This window comes from Dermochelys coriacea, chromosome 6, assembly GCF_009764565.3.
Source record: "Dermochelys coriacea isolate rDerCor1 chromosome 6, rDerCor1.pri.v4, whole genome shotgun sequence".
NCBI lineage: Eukaryota > Metazoa > Chordata > Testudines > Dermochelyidae > Dermochelys > Dermochelys coriacea.
The window spans coordinates 72,529,703-72,555,319 of record NC_050073.1 but is presented as its reverse complement, the minus strand read 5'-3'; the positions used below and the strand labels follow the sequence as shown (position 1 = coordinate 72,555,319).

The following is a 25,617-nucleotide window of genomic DNA, read 5'->3' as shown; positions in this document are numbered from 1 at the left end:
CCAACCTTGTCCTATCATTGTATCTGAATTTAAATATTATAATAGAGCACGGCAAATTGGCTTGAGTATTCACCATCTGCCAGAACCCTAAACAGGCTAGTTTATCTAATCTCTTCAATATAAACATCAGCGTGCCCCATTTCTACACTTCCACTTGAAACACACTCTTGTAAAGAAACTGTACTGGAAAAAACTTGTAGGGTTTTTTTTGTATTGCTCTGAATTATAAAGAATGAGCCTATATCTTTCAGGTTGCCACTCATTTAAATTTCTTTTCTACTAGTCCCTTAGTGCTTGTGCATACAAATTTAGGGTTGAAAATCCCATAAAACAGATATTTTAAAACTACTGTCATGCCTCATAAACTCTATTATCTACAGATGAGATAACTGATAAGCAGAGAAACTTTCAGTAACTGCTGCATACATTTTTATTTGAAAATAATAAGTCAAAAATGCATACTATCATAAGAATATAGCCCCTCTAGGTTTACCAAATACAAATGAAGAATTGAAAGCTAAAGCCTGGAATACAGAAACCATTTTCAGTGTCCTGGAACTTTAAGCACTCTAAGGTTGGAGACTTTTAAAAAATATATTATTTTATTTCTTACCATGAATTTCAATACAGATCAAATACGATTATTAAATATGCAGACAACATATTTTAAATGTAAAAAGAAGCTCATAGAAACCTGATTCTCCATTAATTTAAATCTTCTTTTCTTACCACACAAGAAAAGACAACTAGGCGCCTGTGCAGCGTATGGTTAAGACACACCGGGTGTTAAATGAATATTTCAAGGGCTAAAATATTAGATGTATCATTTAGATTATGAGTTCAATTGAACCTAAAACTGTGTAAACCCCTTTCTCCCCAGGGATGCATTCCTATAAATAAACTATAGTTCACACCCACTCTTTTAACCATAGCTATTTCGTTCCCTTTTCTCCGCTACCAGCTGAAATCTTTTCTTTCATTCCCCCCCCCCCCGTAAATGTCTATTTATTTCTATATACACATTCTAAAGTATCACAAGATCTGCACCAAAACACAAGCCAGAGAAGTAAAGCCACTCTTCTTACCATGAGCACCAACGTTTAGTCCTACACACATAACAATAACTCACCAACTACTGAAGTGTTAAAATCAACCGCTAACCTACGATTACTCAATCATAATTCTCTCCAGCTTTCTGTAATACTTTGTTAATAATTGGTTCATCAAGGTTACTGTCTTTTATTATGAAGATGCTTCGGGCACTTGGCAATAAGTCCATATTCTTCTGACAATAAGTTGCTATAAAGCAAAAGCATTGGAAACTCCAATGTGTTAACTCTTTTCTTAATGCAATGTAAAACTGCCAATAATTCTCAGCGCTTGTCATCTGCACAAGGGGGGGAGGGGGAAATCACCAAACTTTCCCCCTAACTTTCTCGACTCTGTTTTCTTGCATTACTGCATTGATTACAGGGTTGGCAAAGCAGAAAAAAGCACCGATCACCACATCAAACAGACAATTTGCTAGCACTGCAAGTCTCCCAAATCAGGAAACTTAAATCATAAGCAAACTCCCTGTGCTACAGATAGAGAAAGGGGGGGGGGGCGGAATCGACCATAAGAAGAACTTTAAAACTCGTAGGGGAATGGGGGAGGGGGAAGAGAGAGACTTACACAGGCTAAAAAAGGGGACTCCTAAGCAGGTTAGAGTCTTTAAAAATACCATAAAGGGATCAAGAGGACTTACATGGTCGGCTAAATTTGTGGAAGATCCTGAGAGTTCTTCATGGTCAGATTTGGAGCTGCCATCCCTTTCGTCAATAACTAGATCGATTGGCATTTTTCCTTTTAAACAACTAATGTACCTATGGCAAAAGTTATCGCACAACTCGTGGACCTGGAAAAAAAAAAGGAAGGCAAAATATCGGATTGCAGCTTTTTTTTTTTTTGGTAGCAAGAGAAACTCTGTGATCTATTCCACGAGTAACTCTAATTAAGGGGCATAATAGTTGAAGGCAAGGAAACAATAGAGAAATTGTTACAGCACATATTATTCTCTAGAGACTGGCCGCAGCAACAAGTTAGAGAGAAAGAGAAAGAGACTGGGCTCAGTCTAGTCTATAGAGGAAAATCGGATTTGGTGATAACATCAAAACACTGGAAACTGGACCTAGCCCATATCGCTGGAGCATACACAATCCAGCCAGGTACAGCTGGTAACTTGTGATGGGATCTGTTTGAAGTGGGGCAGAGATGTATGTATTTCCAGGACTTGTAAAAATAAATAAGTGCGCCTATGCTCTGAAAAGATCCTAGTCTCATCTCAAGGCAAAGTTACCCCCGTCACCTCCTGCTTAATCATAATATTTAAGGCTGACTGAGGTTAATAAGGCGATGGGATCTGGATTTGAGCAGGGGTTATTTAATTTTGAAAATAATAATCTGACTCGGCGAAATCGCATCCATTTAAGGAAAGAGTAGGGTGAATGTAAAGGGGTTAAACTATTTTTTAAAGGATCCGATTCGAATTACAATTAAAAAGAAATGCCGGGTTGGGCTCAGCGTGTTTGTCGAGTGTCACATGCTCGTAGGGCCCAGGTTACAATATCACACTGCGTTTCCCCTGTATTCTTTGGCAATGTTTATAAGTGTCTACAACAAATCAATTGAGGGGGGGGATAATCAGAGTGGGAGTCACAGTCCCCAGCACCCTTGGTCTTACCTTTTCTAATTCCAAAAGATGAAACCTTAGTACTTGTATTGCTTGTATCATCTGCAAGAAAGTTTTGAGCGAGGAATTATTTGTGAGAAGGACGCACTGAGGTCTGTGCGGAGCTGCGAGCCCCAATGGGCAGAGAGGGGGCTTGTCAGGAGCACACTCATTAGCCAGGTTTTTAGCTCACTGGTCACGCTTGAGCAATTTTGATCAACTTTAACCCTAAGCACTCGATTTTTACCATATTTATTTTAAGAGCGGTGATTAGTGTCTCACTGGGATCTAGAGAAATCCCTCCCCCAAGCACTTATTTCGGAGGGTCCGCACAACAACCAACCAAACACACACACAAACACACACACACCTCAAAAGAAAGAAAAAAAAAGGGGAAACGCTCAAGATGCATCATTTGGCATCTTCTTTACAAGCGGATTTAGGCACTTTTACTATTGAAATCATCCGCATTAGCAAAAGAATTGCGCTAGAAATCTCCAGCTCGCTCTTCTTAAGCAGTTATTTCCTTCACTGTCGCTTCCCGTGGCTTTTAACACAGCTTTGCAATGCATTGGGACTTCAGAGTTTGCCCTAGTTCACTTTAAAAGTGAAGCCTCTTTGAAGCCTCTGGGATGTAGTTTTTAAATCTTTCTGCTTTCCCCCTCCCTGGTCCTAAACCCTGGATGACTGAACCTGCAACTTTCGGCCGCCTCCAGCCTCCTCACTTACAATGATCCCTTCATGTTTTAGAAAGGTGCTTGTTATGAATATCACAAACTATAGTAAAGGGGTGTGGGGAAGGCAAATGTGGAAGCCTTACCAAATTGTCCAACTCTGGGTTTGAAGAAAAAAGTGGCTTTTCAGCGCGGACCTGCGAGAAGAAGGCAAATCAGTGTAAATTACAGCCCCTGTTCAAAGCCCTGTACGCGAATAACTTGAAGGAAAAACATGCGACAAGCTAGCGAGTCGAAATACGCCCAGGCCAGATTAAAATATTAATACGCTCCGTGAAATAACGATTTATGTGAAAAAGAGTCTAAACTGCAGCCAGCCCGGTGCCTCTGTCCTTTCAGAGCCCTCTCCTTTTTTATCCTTTACCTGGGTGAGTGTGTCTGGCTAACAACTCGATCACTGGGATTGGGTTGATGGGGATGAGGGTTTGGGGGAGCGAGGAGTTGGGTGAACTAGTTTCAACAATCCGGAACCGACTCTTTTCGGATGAGGCCAGTGTGGAGCGGTGGCAGAACACATTTTCCACTCCACGCCCTAATCCCCAGTTCCAGTGTGGAATCAAAAAATGAGAGTCCCTCTCTCTGAAAGTGCGATAATAGGTGCTTTGGGGGGAGAGGGGTGTAGGGGGAGAAGCGGGGTCGGAGGGCTGTGAAAAAGTGCTGGACCTGTTTAGCGAAGACCGCGATGTCCTCGTTGAAAGAGTCCGAGGAGCAGACATCCCCGCCGGCCACACCAGGCTCCCGGGGAGTGCAGGTCGCCAGCTCGCACTTCTCAAAGACCAGCGCTAACAGGGGGAACAACGGGTGCCTACCGGGCAGTGACACACAAAGAAAGGGGGGGGGGGGAGAGAGGCAAGAAAGAAGAGCTCTAATCAACAAGTATACACACACACACACACATTACACCCTGCAGCCCTCAACTACGCCTTCAAACCGGGCAAACACGAATGAAAACTTCAAAAAAATATTTTAAAAATGTCAAATCCCAAACCGCATCCACTGTTCAAATCCCACAAACCAGAGACAAAAATAACCTGAACACCGAACAAAACAAACGCATGCACCCACTACAGTAGCTCAGCTGTGAATCTTACACTTTTAGCCACAGCTTTAAATAATATGAAACCAGGACAATCCCATCCCTACCCCCAAGCTAGACCCTAAAATGAGAAACACGGTTAAGCGAACTGTTTGCACTGCTTCGTAGTTGGGGGTTTTCTTTATTATTTTTAAAGTAGACTGCTAGCAAAAAGGTGGTGAAGTTTCCTGGCTTAGAAAGAACACCCAAGTAAAATACCAGCTGTCTAGATAACTGAGCTGGGAGAGGGGGAGGGAGAAGCACTTCTAGAAATATTTTCCCATAATTGGAGTAGTCCTGAAAAAAATATCTCTGTGTTAAGTAGTAAGGGTGTGTTTGCCTCTTTTCCCCTTTGTCGCTCTGATCGGGGGCCCTCCTTGTGTCCTAGAGGTTACTAGCTCTTCTTTTGGGGTAATTTACTGCCCTGAAAGGAACCCGTGTCATTCCCCCAAAGCATTGCATTGGTACAGGGGTTTTGTTGTTTTGGTTTGGGTTTTTAATTTTTTTTTCTTTCTAAAGAAGGGAAGCTCTACTCACTGCCTCCAGTTTTTTTCCATTTCAAAGAAGAGTTGACTGCCAGAAGTGAGCCCCTCTATTATTACTCTGTCTTCCGCGATTTGAATACCTCTTTATTTACAGTGCTAGAGGAGTGTTATTATGGCATCTTGATCAACCAGAACAACACTGCTTCAGCTATAATCCAGTGCCGTGGTATCCACCCCACTCTGTCCCAGCTCCTAACTTGTGCCTCTCCGAGAGATAGAAGAAAAAGAAAAAATAACTTTCACTTATAGGGGTGTATTTTCTGATGCACATTTCCTATCGGTACTTTATGTCCCTCCGATGTCATCAGACTACAAATTATTTATTATTAATTATTATTACTATCAATAAATAAATAATAAATAATAATAATAAGCCACACTACAGGTCTCCCTACAGAGCAGTGATTTGTGTCTGTGACTCTCCTAAAACCCTCACTAGCCGTGTCTACCAAGTCTTTTTCTCCAAAGCAGACTTTAGACAGAGTTACCCCTTCAACCTCGCCAGCCCGGTGCCCACTGATGGGAGCCCTCTCCCATCCTTCTTCTCCTCTGCCTCCTTCCCCAGGTCCAAAACACACACGCCGCAAGCCAGGCTATGGCGCCCGGGTTACCCTGCATGTACCTACCCGTAGATCGCATCCTTGTCCCGCTTCAAGGCGTCGTTGACAGCCGATCCCATGCTGGCCGGCATGACATTGGGGTGCGGGGCGTGGGCTCCATAGTGCTGGCTGGCGTGTAGCGGCGGCCCATGGTTCAGGTGGTGAACCGGGGGGATCGGCCGGGGAGCGTGAGGGTCTCCGTACATGGAAGCCGGCACCCCTACTCCGTCCATCCCGCCGTAATGGGGCAGCTCATCGTACTGTCAAAAATGGGCCAGGAGAGAGAGAGAAAGAGAGAGAGAGAGAGAGAAGGAGAAAAGAAGAAGGAGGAGGAGGAAAAAACAAAACAAAACAAAAAAAAACAAACAACAACAAAAGTCAGAAGAGAGTAAAGCACCCAGACAGACCACAAACACAGCAAAACCAAACAGGAACAGCCACAACGGAGGGAGAGTTATACAAAATGAAATAAAATAAAATAAAGAACAGAGGCTAGCAAGGGTTGGGGAAGGCGGGGGGCCGTGTGAGGAGGGGAAGAGGTACGGGGGGGGGGGAGGAGGAGGTCTGCTTCAATCAAGGAAGAAGAAACCCTAACAAGGAAACTGGGATGAAAAGGAAGGAAATGAGGGAGAAACTCGAGTTACTCTGAATTAGAAAGCAAAGAGCAGAAATAAATGAATAAACAGAATCAAAAGCAAATAAATAAATAAAGAACGAAACACTGGGAAGCAGGGAGGAGAAGGTTGGGTGCATGGGGTGGGGGAGGAAATAATCTGAAAGTTACCAGAAACATTATTTAGTAGCAATTCCCTTGTCGTTGTCAGAGTCAGAGACAAAACAAGCAGCAATATATGTGTGTATAGATATATGTATAGATATCCTACGCAGCAGCAGCAACGACAGCAGCCGCAGCCGCAGCAAGCCTTCCCCTGTGAAAGCCGCGCTACTGAGCAGCTAGAGTAACAGGGAAATCGCGATGCTGGGGGAAAAGCTGGAGAGGAAAAAAGCGTGGAACAATTGCAGAGACAGAGAGAGAGAGAGAGAGACGCGCACACACACACACACACACACACACACACACAAAGCTGGTGAATAATTTTTGCTGCTATTTTTTAATACTGGCCGCCATCATCATCAGCAACAGAGGAGAGCAAAAGGACAGGCCCCTCTTAAGAGAGGATTTATATATAGGTAAGTGTTGGAGATTTAAACCTACCCTTTGCGCCATCAGTCTGCGCTCCAATAAACTCCTGGATGTGTCGTATATTTAATATCCCAGTCCAGAAAAGAAAGTGATTTACAGTGAAGAAGATTCCTTTTTTTGGCAACCCACTTATAGACTTCTCCTATTCTCCAGTCTGGGTAAATAATAATAATAACAATAATAATAACAATAATAAAAAATAATCAGCCAAGAACCACGATGTTTGTGTATTTCTTCTTTTTTCTCTCTCTCACTCTCTTTCCTTTTTCTCTTTCTCTCTCTCTTTTTCCTGTTTTCTTTCTCTAAGCAAAAAAAAAAAAAATTGTCAAGCCCCCAAACTGAAGGTTACGATCGGCCCGTCAGCAACCCACATGTAACCAAACTGTCGTGTCTCATGGCTTTTTGCCACTCCAGCTGTCAATCAAAGCCAGGGAATGTCAAGGTAGTGAATGAATGATGGTTGATGATGATGAAGAAGAGAGGAGGAATCGTTTTAACCCCGGTTTCTTCTTCCAGTAACTCCGCGTTTGGGTTTTGCCTTTTAGGATCGCTATTGGGGTTTTTTTTTAAAGTACTAGGAAGGGGGGTGGGGAAAGATGCGAAGAAAAATTGAATAGTTTGCAAAACCTGGACTTCCCCCTTTCTCTCTCTCTCTCTTTTTTTTCCTGGTAGGTATTTTGTCTCTCTCTCTCTCTCTCTCTCTCTCTCTCTGAGATGAGTGAGTGTCAGTAAGTGTTGGCAGGTTGGCTGCTGGCTGGCTTATAGAAGAGGCTCAGTTTTGCAGCGCTGATCGGCGGGAGAATGAAATGACGGAACCCGGAAGTAGTGGTGGCCATAGCCAGTCCTACAACAGAGACACATACAAGGGAGAGGGGAGAGGGAGAGGAGAGCACAGAGAGAGAGCGAGAGAGCGAGCGAGCGAATAAAGCCTGTGATATGCAGAGTATGTAATCAGGACTGCTTCAACTCCACATGGGGGGAGCCATACAACAGATCATACCCATAGCAAATCAACCTTCCTTTTCATATAGGAGAGGGAGAGTGTGTGAGAAAGAGGGAGACACAGGAGGAGGAAGAGAGAGAGAGAGAGTGAGTGTGTTTGTGGGAGAGAGGGGAAGAGGGAAAACTGCAGAAAGCAAGAAGAAAAGTACGATAGAAGCCTAGACCTGGTTTGGTTTTCACTAGATTATTTTACCAGCAAAGTATATCCTGCTTTACTGCGTTGTTTAGCATATTGTTAACAAATTTTTAATCTTCAGATACCACTGTAGCCGCGAATGGAATGCACGTCTGTGGGAATAGACAGTTAAAATGTAAAGGGTCATATAAAGTTAATCTTCTCTAGGAAACAAGCTTGCTTTAACAAAGTACTGCGTCTCTGCCAGAATGTTATGTTTAAAGTGTGGTTTCTTTCCTGTGTAAATTCATTACGCTGTTTAAAAAATTAATTTTCCAGGACATGAAGAGAACACCTCATTGAAACTATATTTGGCATTGTTCTTCATTAAGTGATCGCTTCTCTCAACCGCAGTTGTGATGTCTGGGGGGGGGGAGGGGAAGGGAGGGAGGAGGAGGAGGGAAATCCTTTTAGTTTTGTGATAAGGTTTTTGGTCTTTAAAAGCGGCTTTAAAACAAAGTCATGGTTACTCTTTTGTATGATAAGCCCAAAATGTTATGTAGATTTTGTTTGCACGTTTACGTTGAGCCAGACACTGGGTCTTGTGTGTACAATGTACTTACGTATGTATGTATGTTGCTGGACCTTGCTCTAGATCTGTGTTGTATTTGGGGAATATATGCTTAAGTATTAACTCGGTAATGCCTTCTAATGGTAGTGCTAATTACAGTAGGGTTGTTTAGCAAATTAAGTGAGATGGTGCACCCTCCTTGAGCACACAATTAACTTACACACACACACACACTCATACGTCAATTTTGGTATGTTTCTCTCGCCCAATCACTTTGCTGGAACTAAAACATGCCTTACCTCAGAGCAGTCAATTACCAAAGCTACCCAAGATCATCAATCATGGGGGATGCTTGAAGTTTAGGGGAGGAGCGATGGTCAAACTATCGATTGCTGCACTTTTGTCCCCCACTCCCCCTTTTTCTCGTTCACGGTCCCCTGCACATAAAATCTAAAACAGTCTATCCCGTTAATAGTGGGATTTATCAATGATTATGTATGTACCCAGTTGTGAATGTGGCCTCATACATAGATGGCTTTTAAACATACACCGCAAAAATGTATTTGAGTCAGTTAGGGATTGTTTATTATTGTTATTTTAAGATTTTTTTGGAAACTAACTAACTAGATGAATAAAAAAACCCAAAGGGTAATTATAGAAATTTGGCTAGATTTTAATGGGCATAGAGAATGAGCTCCAGAGGTCAATAAACCCCTCGAAAATGATGAATGATTGAGTACCTGTGATGATGATAGTGATTACCGGAGCAATTAAACAGTTTGATTAAATGAGCCATCATAACAATGATGTCTGCGGGAAATCAGCCCTCACATATAAAGAAAGATAGTGTGGAGGGCTGACAAACGCCAGTGGGCATTCCTACGAGTCCTGATAGCGGTGAGCCCTGCAGAGCAGCCTGTATTTACAAATATGAGAGCAATATGGAGAAAAGTCACTCAGATACTTTTAGCCAGACTTGCACCCTCCTTAAAAATCGTCAGAAGCCGAAGAGCAGACCGGTTATTTTTCCCCTAGAGGATCTCCTCCAAGATTAAAGCTAGCTCTAAGAGCAACCGATATTCTGTGACTGATTTTCACGGGACTATAAAGAAAGGTGAGTAAAAAGCCCTTAGTATGTAGATCTCTTTCAAGCAGTGGTTAAGTCGATTCATTTTGCAAGGAAAAAGCCGGTTTTGTTGTGCAGTATTTTATACTCTGTCGTATAAATCGGTAACGCAATTCAAGATATTCATAGTAATGAATACTTGGCTAATCCTTTAGGTGCACGGAGACCTACAGAGCAGTAGGTTATGCAAATCCTTTCCTAGTTTTACAGCTGTACTTTTCTAACAGACTTTTTTATAGATCTAGTCATTTGCTTTTTCGCCCCCTAGAAAGATGCCAAATTCCTAAACTTCATCGGAATCAGTTGATTATGGTACTAGGATATATTTTAAATATGTACAGCTTCTCACCTTATTTTCTAATAGTGGCAGAATGAATACATCTGTATGTCTCATTTCAAATAGCTTCAATATGATACAAGAAAGGGTCCTTCATTGTAATATAGCTGTATAAAAGTAATCTAGTTCCACTGTAGACTTCGTGTATTTGTTCAGATCCCAGGCAGGGTGTATTGTGATGAAAGTTTATCCGTTTCCTTGTAAAAAGGAAGTTTCTACACCACTTGATTTACAAATGAGAGGGTGCTTCATTAATTATAGCATTATTTTATACTTCATTTTTCCCCACATGCATGATTTTCATAATATTCAATGTAGATTTCAATTCTCCAGAGTAAAGAATGGCTAAAGAGCAACATAAATATAGCTACAAAAATAGCAAAAAGATGTTGCAGTACCAAACGTTGCTCTTTTCACAATTTTCATCTCAAACTAAAGCCCCTGAGCTGGCTAGCCATGACCTGTGCGAGCCACCTAGAAGCCAGACCAACTTTTAAAAATGATTTTAAGCTGGTAGAAAATAAAATTTCATATGATCAGGTAAAAGTTTTTCATGCTCCCCTTTGTGTCATTTTCTATGCTCAGGGAAGAAGAAAGATGGAACCTTTTCCCACTATCCCAGTGGATTAAAGCATACAATATATGGGAACATAGTTTAAAGCGCTACAGTTTAGCCATTAGAGGATCTAAAGTTAGTGTCCCAAAATGAAGCCTTGGACATATTCAGGATTAGATAAGAATGTAAGAAGCAGCAGAACTCTTAGCTCTCGTTAGTAGTGGTAAGGTTTTTTTTTTTTCCTTCCTCTTTTTCCCTTGCATGGTGGGATACTCTTTAAAAAAAACCAGTAATTCAGGGAGATTAAATTGGCTGATTTCCAGTTTCGCGTGCACACACTTACAACAAAGGCTGATCCCCGTGAAAAGTGTGAGAGAGGAGCATGATTTTTTTTTTTCAGATTAGATCAAAATCCAAAGAGAAATTAGGTGTCCGGTATGGAAGTGCATCTCCGTCAACAGCCAGCTCCTTTTGCCGAGGCTGGAAATGGTTTTAACAGGCGGTAAAATTTCATCTTGTGGTGTCAAATTGGGGTCAGTTTGGGGTTAGAGCTCTCAGTGTCCGAGAAGGAGCTGTCCAGCTGCGTGGGGATTCATTAAGGGCAAAAGATCCGTTTCAAGAAAAACAATACAAAGACAATCAGAGGGCTAAAGATCCTCTTCAAATCGCATTTTACAAGTGCACCAGAACAAATATGGACGCTGAAACCTATTCCCTTCAAACTCCCAAATCGGCTTCTTAGCTCTTGGAGGGAGTGAGAGAGAAAATCCGCTAAAATGTAGAGTCTGTTTTCAATCAGCATTTCCGAAGTGTGGCATTTTAGCCTTTTGCTGGCTTTGAGATCTGCCTCTATTTCTGAGAGCCCCTGCAAAAACGGAGTTGCACAACAGGTAATATTTTAGTTGCAAGAAGTATATTCCATTGTTTATGTTAAACCACTGCTTTTATGCACAGTGCCATATTTTATTGCAAATAGAAAGTTTGGGGAAACAGGCTATGCTTACACGAAATCACTATTTACTGTTCGGAAATCCTCTACTTCCTATAGGCAGCCATTTGGTTTAATAGATATTTTGGGTAGTTTACTTTGGGGTCCCTAACAGTTTGAAAATTACATATTGTTAATCTGGTTTATTAAATCCGCGTGGTTTAAATCCTTTTAGCCTTCCTACCTCTGTTAGAATAATTGGCGCCTGGCTGAAGGGACAAATTATTTGAACCTTAATCTTGTTTGTAACTTTATTCAATGTTTCTTTGATTGGTTGCTGAGCCGAAGTATTTTTTTGGATCATGCAAATTGTATCCAGAAATGTAACCTATCCTCCACATTTGCAGACAAACTATAATGAAAAGGTGAGGGATATTGCAGAATAACATGAACTATTTTGAATATTTTAATTTGTATTTTTCTTGGAATATTGTTGAATGAAATGCATCAGATTTAATGACGAAAGAAGTAATTCTGTTTAAATGGTCTGTAGGGTTCTAATACAACCATAACCGTGTATCAAAATCCACAGGAAGTTTTCTTTTCAGTATACTATCCAGAAGATCAAGTGTAATATGTTACTATTCCATTCTTATTTTTATTATAAAGAATATTCCATATTTTAATCTCCCACATACAAGAACTTCACTTTGCTGATTTCTTCCCTGTCCCATACGAAGAATAGGTTTCATTATTAGAACTTGATCCGTTTTTACTCATCTCAATCTAATTCTTATTTGGTCTTCTCCCCTAAATTATTCACTAAATATGTGGATTCAGGCAGCTGCATCATTTTCTAGGTCTGGTCTAGAATGTCCCTTTAAAATTAAGTACATTTTAGTTTCTTCAACTCGCTGTGTGCATTTAGTTCATTTACTACTTCTCTCCCCCCCCTTCCAATAATGTGCTTTGCTCCCCCCCCCCCCTTTTCAGCAATCTATTACTTTTCGAAAATCTTTCCACTCCAGAAAGTCAATGGTAGCCCATCACGGTGAACTTTTCTTGACCTCCACTGCAGTATGATTGGGATCTTTGGAAGTTGGATTAGGAGGAGGTTCATTTAGTTACCTGTTAACATCCTCCCCCCCGCCCCTTCTTTCTCTTTCTCTTTTAAAAAACAACACGAACCCAGGGAGATCTAGGTTCTCTATTCACTTGCAAGTCCCTATTATTCTCCCAATAAACTCCAGAGATTTAAAACGGTACTTGTGGGGTGGCTTTCCCCCCTCCCTTATTTCTCTCTCTTTCTCTCCTGTTTGTTCTGTTAAAGATCCCACAGAAGAGAAGAAGCGATTCAATAAACAGCCCTCTAGCGCTATCTGGCGGGACTCCAACACTTTCAGAAAAGTGCTTTTTCCATTCAGCCCCCAAATATTGCGCTTTTTTTTTTTTTTTTGGTTTTGCTTTGAACAGTTAAATGAGACCAGAGCGTAGCACTGAAAAGCCTTTTTCACAAGGTGATGGTAAAAGTGGATTCCAAATCTGGGAGTCCACTCACCCGGAGAAACATAGGAAGTGGAAATCTTTACGTTAAGGATTCTGCGCCCCCCCCCCCATCTATCCCTCACTTCCTTTTAGGATAATTGTATCTTCCTTAAATCAGAACCCACTGCAGCGGCCTTTTGGGGGTGTATGTGTGTGAAGAGGGGCATTAAAATAACCCCAAGCCAACCTGAATAGGCACCCCTAGAATGTTTTATGTAGCTATGCAAGTGAACTGTATTTGAAGTGCTAATGTAAAAGGACAGCGCGCCTTTCATATTTTGTAGGCTGTACGAAATGTACATATGAAGATCAGATCTATTCGGCATAAACAGACAACCTGGATATTTACATCGAAAGCAGAAAGGGGAAAAATACCTGTCGATATTTCGTAATAACGCAGTGGGGTTGGTGCAGAACTGGCAATTTGCTTTGTATTTATTGGAGGAATCCGTGGACATAAAACAAATCTTTCCAACCTGGCATCGTAACAAAAGGAAAATTAGGGATTTAAAAAAGAAAGATGGATAACAAAACCGGTTTATTATAGCAACCACAGAGCCTACCAGCTACACTTGCAGCTTCCTTCTCTCGCTCAAAACAGTCACTTTTATTCTCCGGCTGCCTACAAAACTCCAAAAGGGGGTTCGTTTTATTCTGGAGTTTGGCTTGGGGTATGCAGAGAACAATGTCCAGACCCGCTTTGAAATGACTGGGATACACACAGTCGAAGTACCCATTTCCCTCTTTGAAAGATCTACCCAGTCCATTGTCTGAAGCGGGACAGGGATCTTAACTTAAAAATAAATAAATAAATAAATGTGTAGAGCTTGGTCTGTTCATGCATAAAAGAAATGACTGGCAAAACAATATAACGTGTTTCCTGGAAATATAGTTTTGAGGCTGGCATGAACAGCGCTCGCGGTGTTTTACCAAAAGATGGAGAGTTTATTTCTAAAACAATCGGATCTCCTCTGTACATCTTCCTGTTTGATTCCACAAAGAGCATGCAACATACATATTTGTTTGTGCTCCATACAAGAAATACAAGGGACGTGTAACAGAACATACGGCCAGTTAGTCCTCATAATGCTTAGTTTGGCTGTAATTAATTGAAAACAGTTATTAGGTCCTCATTGGCAATAGCGTAAATAATTGCAGCAGATTTTTACTTAAAATTGACCGGTCACAGAGTGATAGATCGATTCGAGGTATAAAAATGATGTATCAAAACATCAATGTCGATTATTTGAAATATTGTAGTCGAATCTTTTTATTGCTTCATCGGTTAAGTGTCTCTGAAAGTGCTGTGTTCCAACATATATTTATGTTGTCAATACTGTCAAAACTGTCAGTTTTATTACAGTGGATTTGTAATACATTTCGGATTTGCTCATTTACATAAAATACCTCCCCCCCGCGCTCTCCTCCCCCACCCCCCCGCGCCCTGAGCCCCTCTCTCCTTTTCCTATTTCTGGAGAATCTATGTCAGTTAAATCAAAGGATTCAGGGCTCTGCCGCAGCAAAAAGTACAGACCCTGCTGCATAAAAATCCCCTTTCTGCCCCGCTTTACAAGTCTTGGGCTATTTCTCACTTGCATAGAGGTGGATTGTCCCTCACCTCCAATTTCCCCCCAATAGAATTTAAACACTTTATCACAATCACACTTAAATTAAACCCTTTAGGAAACTGGGACGCGCTACAGGAACAGACAGAGATGCACCTAAATGAGCCAGATCATACTTGTGAAGACTGAAAAGCAGAGGCGAAAAAGGAACTCACCATACACGTTTCGATGGTAGTTGCAACAAGGAAGCAAAAGAAGCCATAAATATAGGTGCGCTGCGTATTTCCCCTCTTAGCGGCTTTGGAAGTGAAATGAAAAACGCGAGTTAGGAGCAGTATTGACAGTTTTTTGGTTTTTGTTTTTTTTTAATTCGCCCCCACTTTAACAAGGGCATCTCAGAACCTGTCATTTGCTTGAAAAGTAAAAGCTTTTTGCTAAGGGGCAGCCAGCTGATTTAGGTACTTCTCTCCAATTTGCATGGAGAGCCTAGTAAAAGGAATAAAATAAATCGACTTAAATGCTAAACTCTCTAGAGTCTATACATAGTCAAATTAGCCTAGTAACTTTATTCTCTTCCCTGGAGAAATTGCTTGTGAAAGGTGTTGCTGAGATTACTTGAATTTTCTTTTGGGGATCTGTGTGTTCAAAGACCGTATGAAGAGGTGGTCGGGTGCATGTGGAATAGGCAAGGTTGCAGTGCTAACTGCAGAGCTTCTTTTAATGACCGACCAGCCCTCTTAACACCTTCTATTTGCATGCTTGTTTTAGCCGTAAGATTTTCGAAATGTAAACTGTGATTCATGTTCTAAATGTCGCGTGTGTATCTCTCTCTCTCTCTCTCTCGGTGTGCGTGTGATCACTTCTGAAGTAAATGGAGAAGTAAACTGCGCAAAGGGGGGAAATCGCCCCTGGGGTGCTTTGTTTACTTTGGCTTGTAAAATCCTGCTAGGGGATGGTTTCCGCAGTGTGTGGCAAGTGTTTCTTCAAGAAATTCATCAGCCCTTCTGCAATTACTCCGAGGTCTGGGGGAAGAGAGCTGCCATCACTTTCTCACATCCCAAGGTGTTGCACGGGGGGGGGGGGAGTGGGAAGGGAGAAAGCCGAAACATTTAATTATAATTGAACATAACAATGAAAAACCCTCCCAAGATTGTACCTGGAAAAAATTCCAGGGAATGTTTGGGAGTGCTGGGTGTCGTTTTTTCTTTTGGGGAAAGGGGAACAACATCCCAGCTCGTGAAATAATTAGCCGGAACAATAAACATAATTAGAATAAATATCAGTTAGAATTTCTGCGTTTTTTAAATTGCGTTTCATTTTGCGGTAAGCCGCACAATTATGAATGCCTCTCAATTAAACACAATCCACTCGGAAAGCATTTACCAGCAATTATTCTTTAATCAGTTGGACTGGTAGCCCCAAATGATGCTGTTAAACATCAAAGGGACGCCTCAGAAGTTACCTTTTAGTCCTAAGTAAGAGGATTAATTTCTATAATTAGAGGGGATAAATATGTGCATAAATGCATCTAATTTTTGGTGCACGCTCTCATCCTATCTGGGAGACAAGAGCGTCTCTAACAGGGCAAACGCAAGCAAGCCGGATTCCCCATGGGCTAAAAGCTGACGTACCCCGGAGAGGGTGTGGGGGTGTGTGTGTGCGCGTGTGTGTGTGCGTGCCCCTTCGCACCTATAAACTTGATGGGAACTGAGACTGGGCTCGATCCTGTGCACGGGCGGCGGACCCTCAGCTCCCACCATTGCCATCAATGGGCGCCGAGGCCGCAGGATCGGGCTCAGCAAATCCAAAGTAATTCAGCACGGGATATATTTAAAAAACAAAACAATCACTGGGGACTAGCTCATGTTTTGATTCCCAAGGGGACAGTTTACTGCTCCCAACTGAAGCTCAAGACTGAGTTTAATACTACTAATAAAATTAGCATGACCTTGATTACACCCTGTATGAATATCTCATTTACCTAACGACTTTATGTCACGTACGCAGAAGGTCAACTTCCTTTTAACCTTTCCCATTGCTGCAGTAAGCATTCTCTTATAATCGATGGCTGTTTGAATAATCAGTTCACATTTTGTGATCCCTGACAAACTCAATATATGTGCGCCTTGTTTCAGCACAGCCGCCTGGACTTCGCAGGGCCGTTTACACGTGGGGGAGAATTTGCGCTGGGGTCGCCCTTGCACCATCCGCCGACGAGCCCCGAGCCCGCGGAGAAGTTACAAATCACAGCAGTCTCTCCAGCCCTGGAGCGCACTCCCACCCAGCCCGGAGAACGCTGTCTTGACCATGAGCAAACGGCTGGCTTTCACCTCTAAGTTTGGCCCGTTCCCCCTACTGCTGTTTTGCAACCACACCTGGTCGAGAGCTTTTCCTTGTGATCATCACTGTTATTATTTTTCAAAATAACCGTAAAGTCGAATCCTGCCGCCCCTTGACTCCTGCCAGCCTGGGGACCGGTTGGGGGATAGCCTGGATGTGCTATTTCACACGCTTTTCATACTGTTCAAGCCAAAATGTTGTGCCCTCCCCCTCTTCCTCCATTCCTTCCTAGGAATGTACATAACCAAATCACCTGGGACAGATTTCGCTTCCTCTGTGCTAGAATAATGGAGAGTACTCCCACCTCCCGGAAGCTAAAGGTAGCCTCTTGCCTGATTGCCCCACCTCCTTAATGATGTCTGAGGGAAGGATGGTGTCTTCAGATGCTTTGTGCACATAGAAAAGGAGGACTTGTGGCACCTTAGAGACTAACAAATTTATTTGAGCATAAGCTTTCCTGAGCTACAGCTCACTTCATCGGATGTAGCTCACGAAAGCTTATGCTCAAATAAATTTGTTAGTCTCTAAGGTGCCACAAGTACTCCTTTTCTTTTTGCGAATACAGACTAACACGGCTGCTACTCTGAAACCTGTCATTTGTGCACATGTAAAACATTGAATTAAACTTTGCATCAGATTAAATATCCCACTGACATTAACTACATTCTCATTGCCACCAACTTCTTCTTCAGTTTTATTTGGCTGCCCTAGCTCGGTCCAAACCAACCAGGTGTCGAGCAACTTACCTCATAAATTGCAAAGGGTAGGGAAAGAAAATGTACCTCAACCACATTCATTATGAATAAAACAACAAAAGCTATGAAGTGGGGGGAGCTGAGCTTTGCAAATGTTTTTGTGTAAGTAGCTCACATTTTGAAGTGATCTATTGGTGCGAGTCAGGAAGTGAGAGTTAGTATAACCCTGTTCCCTCTACTGGATAATTAACCCTGATTCATAGCCTTTTATTCCTAGGAACGTATGTTTCCTTTCCCTCTGCAGAGTCCATGTTACCTACTGGTCATTGGTATGTTGTTATTCCCTGAAAGTAATTGCACTTGATAATCTCCTGGGCAGACTCATTAGCCAAAGGCAGAGTGGTGTTGCCAATCTTAGAAAGTCTTCCAACAACTCAGTAGAAACGTGCTCCAGAGATTTGGGGGGAGGAAATAGCTCAGTGGTTTGAGCATTGGCCTGTTCAAACCACTGAGGCCATTTAAGGATATGGGGCAAAAATCTGTTGGATGATTTAATTGGGGTTTGGTCCTGCTTTAAGCAGGGGGTTGGACTAGATGATCTCCTGAGGTCCCTTCCAACCCTGATATTCTATTATTTAGTACAAATGGGAGCATATTCTCAGCACCAGAAACAATTGTTAGGTGCAGCATCTCCCCCCAAGGGGATGGAAGTCAAAAGGGAAGCATTTTTCATCCCACTCAATCAGGACATATTTCTAAGTCCCATCCCTCACTGTGCATGGTTAAAGCTGCAACAGAAGACAATTTAGGCATAATGAAGATATTCAAGTGTTTTTGAACCTCTGTCTGACAGTCTTCAGAAGAAAAAGCTCTATACACCCAGAGACAGTTGAGAAGGCAGCTTCCAAATTCATTAGCCTGCTACCCTTTACATCCTTTTAAGATTTATTATATGCATCCCGAAAACACTCAACTGCCACCCACCCTGACAGACCTACATGTAACTTCTTTCTTTCACGTTTGGTATCACCTATCTGCCCGCTTCCATCACTCCTGCTCAATAAATTACACCACAGGTGCTTAGAAAAACTCAGGGAAAATAAAACAATTTCACCTCATTTTGTGAAGGGAAAAATCTGCATGACTGTATTTGTTTGTTTATTTTAATTTTTTTCTGGTGTTCATTTAACTTTTTTTATTATTATTTTTTTGAATATTGGCAGGTAAAGCGGGATGGTTCAAAATAACACTGCCATGGAAGGGCTAATGCAGCTACTAAATGCCCCTCATAAGGTGGATGAAGAAGAACTAGAAGAGACAACAAATAGGCTCATCAAATCTCAGGCTATCACTGCATCCATGAGCAATTTCAGCCTAAGAAAGTCTAGAAAGCTGTATTGATTTTAAATTATGCTGGCAATTGTATGTTTTTAAATAAAAAAATAATGATGGTGTCAAAGAACATGGATATAGAATGAAGTGATTTTAATCTTCAAAGCAAACAATGAAGTTTCATGACTAGGCAGCTCATTGTATTCAGAGACTTTAATTACTCAGAGCTCCTTCCCTCACAGCTAGCTGATAAGACTCAAAGGGCAAAACCCCTCTCTGGTGTACTCTACTGACTTCAATAGTGTTCCACCAGGGATGGATTGGCCTAAGTGTTTCTGGCAGGATTATGTTAATATAATAATATTTATAATAATCTTCATGCAGAAAGCCAGGGAGCCAGAGATTTGACCTCTGTTAATCATGTAGATCTGCACACTTCAAAAGATCTGAAAATCATCTTGTAGGTCTCATCTGCTAGAGGAGAAGATGCCTTTGAAGGGAATCAACCTTCCAGCTGTGCTTCCCTTCAGGCAATCCCCTCCATATGTTGATAGCCTTCAATATTTTGGGGTCCAAACTTGTAGACAAAACTCCCATTGATTTAAATGGGATTTTTGCCTGACTGAGGAATACAGGACAGGGCTATCTACCTGATCCTGCAAGATGCTGAGCACCCCGTGAAAAGCGCTGAGTTTGCCTAATTCCCTCTGACTTTAATAGGAATTGTGGATCTTCAGCACACAGTAATAAGCTCCTGGCACCTCAGAGGACCAGGCCCTTAATTAGTATTTTAGCTATTGTCATTCGTAGTTTTTGTATGACATGTTTTCAACATCATCTCTGATATTATGAAGTGCATGATATATGCTGCAATTTAAAATATTTTCTACATCTGAAGAAATAAACAGGCTTCTTAAATGATGAAACAAGATTAATCCACAATATACTAATACATTTCTTATAAAGCAAGTATACACAAATTTATAAACCTCCTAGTATTACGTCATATGCAATTATAACCCATCACTAATAGTTCTATTGATTAGTGGCATAAAAAGCTCTAATAGAAGCAGCTCTTTGGAGTAGAAAAATAAAACAATAAAAAACCCCAAAAAACATAAGAAGTGTTTGTCCTGTACTCTTACCTGGAGGCCATATTACGATCAGAATAAGACATATCCAGGCATGTGTCACACTGGATAATACTATTTCTTGGGTGTTTGAGGGCACTTGGCTTTACCTTGTACTTCACAACAGCTGAGCCATGTTACTTAGCTGCATGATCCTGGCTCTAGTGGAAAAATTATCAAACTAGATGTATTTATCATTATTTTACACTAAATACTGAAATATTTCATTTGCATCATTCACACACATTAAAACACAATTTTTTTCCAAAGTTTTTCTCTTGGTGGAAGAGCTGATCAAATTATTAATTTTGAATACACACTAGCTGGTCAAAATAGTGCTATTTTCCGTTCTCAGATGAATGATTATTGATATGTGTTATGATAGCACCTAAAAACTTCAAAGAAGGATTAGGACCACATAATCAATCCTTATTTCTGTGAAAGTATTCATTACTTGCAAGTTGAATAGTTTAGGCAAACAAATTTCAGTCTATGGGCCCTTTGCAAAATGTTCATTTGGACTTTTTGCAATTCATTATTCTTGATGTATGACTGGTTACCTTAGTCACATGGTATTAGTTCTGCTCTCCAACTGGTTGGTGAAAGTTTATTAAACAGGAGGTTAACAGCAAAAAGCAATAACAAATATTCACACCTGATTTTGCTTCCATTTAAGTCAATAAAAGGACAAAGAGCACCCATCACACCCATTTGTGAGATGAACATCTGTTTGTATGAATGCTTACATATAGTGAGTAAAAATGGATACAAACATGACAAACTAAACTCTCTTTTGGAATCTGAACACCAGTTCCAAATATAGTTTTGCAGTATGAAATCAGCTCTATTTTTTGTGAAGACAATATAATTACAATTTTACAACATTATTATAAAGAACCAAAAGTCATGAGGAGAATTGTCCTAATTTTCTTCCCCTACCTAGGTTTAACTCCAAATTATTCTGTGTTACAAATGGGTCTTGTGCTTGGAGCAAGAAGAACATTGTTTGTCCCAGAGGCAGATGCTCCTTGATCTGTTGTTTTCAGATTTCAGCCACTGATAAGGTGTTGGCTGCACCCTATAGATTCAGGATAACAGATTGATTTGAGAATAAATATCTGAAGGAATTTTTAGTGTTCGAGGGAGCCATTCAATTTCTTACCTACCCCAACGTAAATGGAAAAGTAGATATAAAGGGCTTAGTCCTGCATTTTTTGTGCTTTGAAAATTCCTATTGACTTTACTGGGAGTTATGAATGTGCGAATGTTGGGTCCTTATTTTGATGGAAACGACTATATTTCTATATTGATATTTTTACAGTTGTAAAACTCTATTTTGTGTCTACTACCACCATACAAAAAGAGGAAGAAATGAAGTATTTATGGTACCCAAGAATAAAATACTGTATTATCAATAAGTACCAATGGTTCCAAATCATGGCTTTCCAATTCAAATGCAGATCTGAACTGCTGTAAAGTTTGAAGGTGTTAGGATAAAGGGTTTTAATTCAGGCCTTTCTCCCTTACTAAAGTAATAAATAGAAATTGCTGTTGTTACAAAGAAACATGTTTGCAAAAAATACTGATGAGTTTGAATGTGAAGTCAGCAGGGGGAATAAGACAGGAAAAATAACTGGGTCCGAGTTTCTTCTCTGGTGTAAGGTAGGAGTAACTATACTGAAGTTACTGGAATTTCACTGGTTAAAGCTGGTGTGAGGGGAGAATCAGGCCACTTGTGTTTAAATAGATGGAATTACTTTAAGAGTATTTTTAAGAAAACAATCTGCAAATAAATACAAAACACAGGGCAAATATAGAGACATATTACCTTTTTTACGTGCATGCTTATTTGTAAGTGCAAATTAGATTTGAATATTCATGAGTCACAAATAAATAAATAAATAAAGTGACAGTTTAAAATAATGCAAAATGAGGTTAAGGCAAGGGACATCAAAGAAATGCATTGCTAAATCAATAGCAATTTGATTGTGCATATACTTGTAAATTGCAGTTACAGTTTTTGACAAAGGAGAAAAAAATGTGCATGTGGTGAAGAAAGACACATAAAGACTCTTTTTGTCTGTGTTTATATTTTTGCAGTTCAGCATGTATTTGGATAACTGCTGTGTATAAAGTGACCAGACATAACTTTTTTATTTTTTCAAGACAGTTACAGTTTCTTTTGCCTGTTCCATCTCCTGTATTGTTTTGCTTATTAAGCTAAAAATTCAATTTTCAATGTATCTGAACAGCAATGTTGTAAAATAATGCTATTACATATTGCACATGGCTTCAGAAGAAGGTTCACCTGCTAATCAAAGTACTATCATAAAATCATGTTCAGTGGAGATTATCCACTTATTTCAGGGAATTTTGTTCCATGAAGTGGAATTGAGTTGCAAGTCTTAGGGCAAATTGCTGGAGTACAGGGCTTTAAAATAATGACAGGTTGAAAGATGGCCAACCTAACCATTTAAATCAGAGCTTTTTCATTTTGCCCTTCTGTAAGCATCAATAAAGTATTGGATCTCTGTCTCACCTGTGAGCTTTGTGGCTATTTAAAATGGAATAGTTTAAAATGTTGATGAGCATATAGAGCCAAAAGGTAAAACTGCTGAATATAAAGCACTCATTTAAAAATTACTCCAATGTATTTGTTTCTCCTAAATGTTCCTTCTTTGATTACTAAACACAAACTGTAAGAAATTAGCCAGCATTCTTTCTTCAGTGTCCTCTGTGATTTCTCTGTTCTCCAAGATAACTGATGAAGGGATATGTAATGGGTCAAGTGAAGTTATACATACATAGTAGCACTGATGTCAAAACCAAGCAATAACATCAATTTGGAAGTGGTACAGGGGACTTTGGTCCTTTAAGAAAGAGAAGCACATGACTTCTTGTAGTGCTGTGTTTAAAAGCCTCCACTCACAGGAATGAAGCTTGCAATTAACTCATGTCAAAACACTGCAGAAGGGGAAACCCAGATGTCGAATAACTTTGGAAAAGGATAACCTCACGTCCTCCCCAATCCCCAAGATAAGCTTGTCAGAAAATATGTCTCTCATGCTATCAAGATACCACAAAATACCTGTATATTCCATGTTTAAATTCAAAATCAATTTTGCAAGAAACTCCCTTTATCTGTGAATTCTACAGTGTGAATAAACAATAAATTAAAAAAGATCCTCTTAAAAAATCAAAAGTCCAGTTTGTCTTTTCTTCTCATCTTCAGAGTTTCTTGTGAAAGAAACAAATCCCTCTTCAGAGTGAGTGAATGGGGAGAACATTAGCTAGTGGACTGGAAATCAGAAGTTCTAGATTCTACTTCTGGCTTTGCCACTGAATCACTGGCTGACCTAGGGCAAGTCATTTAAGCCGTGTCTCAATTTCTCTGTCTGTAAAATGATGCTCAGAATAGGTAATTCACAAGGTACTGTGAGTCTTCATTCACTGATGTTTATACAACAATATGAGCTCCTCAGCTGAAAGGGGGATCTGTATGAACACAGTGTTATTATTAACATTATAATTCCCTGCATGAAACATCTCCTCAACTAGTACCACTCAAATCCTTTCTAATTTCTTCAAATTAAATCTTTTTGAAGGGAGACTTTGGGGGAGGGGCTGCGGCTTCTTGTCACGTTCAGTAAATCATATAATCTTCATTACTCCAAATAAGAGAGTTACTGCCTTTTTAGATTAGGAACTGGTAGCAACCCTGTAAATGCATGCATAAAAGTAAAGGAGATAAATGCTGAGCATTTTCCCATTCTATTTAGATTCTTACATTGCACCCATCACCATGGTATCCAAGTGCTGCTCAGAAGAAATTTGTTCTTCCTTCTGGTGCACTGAACTCATAGTAGCTATTGCATTACCAGTGAAAATAGGTCACTAGTGCTACAGCCTGATCTTCATTTCAGCAGAAGACTGAGAGCCTTGTTCTATTTTCCCATAAAAGTAAGATTATTTGATTAGAAACTTGGACCAGCATCTCTATGTAGTGAGTGATCAAAGTTTGGACATGTTAGTGAGGTTTTTCTCAGAAGAAACTCCTGGTGGGTGACAATCGGAAAATAGCTCAGGTAGGGCATATCAACGCTTCCACAGGGTCAATACATGAATTAATTTCACGGGAAATTCTTTGCTGTCTCCTCTCCAAATCTCCTTCCTTCACCTGCTCCTGCTGTAATTCCTGGTGTATCTCTCTACCTGGTGTATCTCTGCTCTCTACCGAGCCACTCGTGAACTCTTTTGTCATAGAGTCAGAGGATACTGACCACTGCCCTGTGACAGGAATATAACCTTTTGCAGCCCTAACCCTTAACATGTGACTGGAACCAGGAAATAAGGACCAGTCTCTAGGTGAGCACTCCTGGCATCACAACTTTGTTACACATTGAACAAAACAGATCCAAGGTCTGACCCAATGAATGGGATCTAGATTCAAACTCAGGATGGATCTTCATAGGTTGGCCCAGACAAATTCCCTGCACTGTGAGGAGGGGTCCTAGGTGGGAGGAAACCACATGCCTAAATTTCCTTTTTCCATTGTCAGATAAAAGGGGCAGCAGGAGGGTGCAAGTAGCTCACAGATGAGAACCAAGATCATAGTAACTTGCTATTTAGCTCCCCATGCGTGCTCCTCCTGCTGTATTTTGTGTGGGTTCTGACTTGCTTCTTCCCAGCTCCTTCACCTTTTCAGGGTGGGTGACAATTGACATTTTCCTAGATTGACAATTTCCTAGATTCCTGGGGGGAGGAGTATAGTACGGGGGCTCATGCCCAGGCCCCAGGGGGGGTCTGCCTTCTTTGGGGAGGGGATGCTCCTCTCCCAAACTGCCTCAGATTATTTTCTTGTGTGGGCGTGGATAGAGGCAGGAATGGTGGGAAAAGGGTAATGACACAGGTGCTCCTTTTTCCTATTCCCAAGTCTATTTAGAGCAGTTGCAGCCCTAGTCAGATAGGAGGCCCTGCCCCCCAGTGAACATATAGGAGAACCTGCCTGTGGGTCTTGGCCAGAAAATAGGAAGAAAAAGGGGAGAGTGAGTTAAGGGACCCTAAGTGACAACAAATAACATTATAAGGGTAAGATTGGCCAGTTACTGTCCTGATCATTACATTTATGAAATGGTCAGGGAAAAAAAATGAGTGTGGACACATTTTGAAGAAAAGCCCTAAACTAAAGGGCAGATTGTGTTGAGTACTTGCCCAGGCAGGAGAGGACCTTTTGCATTGTCTGGACAGAAGCCTCAAAAGCCTGCAGTTCCTGTGATCAGGGAGCAAAAGGACCACATGAGCCTAGAACTCATAATGTAATGCCTTTGCTAAGGAGACAGGTGCGGGGGTGGGGGAGTGGGGAGCCAAACAAGAAGCAAATGCTGCACCTTCTTCTCATCCAGAGGTCCTGGAGGCACTGGGCATGCTTGAGGTACTGTGGGCATGATTCCTTTCTCTTTGTCACTGGCGTCAATCAGTATTGATTCCACTGGAGACAATGGAATTACA

At 41.0% G+C, this 25,617-nt stretch overlaps 1 protein-coding gene and 1 long non-coding RNA gene across 8 annotated transcripts in view; one reads left to right on the top strand and one right to left on the bottom strand.

Annotated features, from left to right (window-relative positions):
• MEIS2 (Meis homeobox 2) overlaps positions 1-7,765 on the bottom strand; it is a 178,614-nt gene extending 170,849 nt beyond the window's left edge. For 2 of the 7 annotated variants that reach the window (XM_043515709.1, XM_043515711.1), the window contains exons 1-6: positions 6,880-7,765; positions 5,691-5,923; positions 4,108-4,249; positions 3,531-3,581; positions 2,723-2,773; positions 1,748-1,897 (exon numbers count right to left, since the gene is read on the bottom strand). In XM_043515709.1, the coding sequence (XP_043371644.1) occupies positions 1,748-1,897; positions 2,723-2,773; positions 3,531-3,581; positions 4,108-4,249; positions 5,691-5,923; positions 6,880-6,891 (639 nt within the window). In that variant the 5' untranslated portion in view covers positions 6,892-7,765. Of the gene's footprint in view, positions 1-1,747; positions 1,898-2,722; positions 2,774-3,530; positions 3,582-4,107; positions 4,250-5,690; positions 5,924-6,447; positions 6,804-6,879 lie in introns of those variants that run through there. The other 5 variants (XM_038406016.2, XM_038406019.2, XM_038406015.2 and 2 more) reach the window with 4 other exon arrangements.
• Positions 7,766-8,440: 675 nt separating this feature from the next.
• Positions 8,441-18,945, top strand: LOC119857285. Its single transcript, XR_006281835.1, has 2 exons — positions 8,441-9,669; positions 18,871-18,945. It is a non-coding gene; the product is annotated as an uncharacterized LOC119857285 (long non-coding RNA).
• The last annotated feature ends 6,672 nt before the right edge of the window (positions 18,946-25,617 follow it).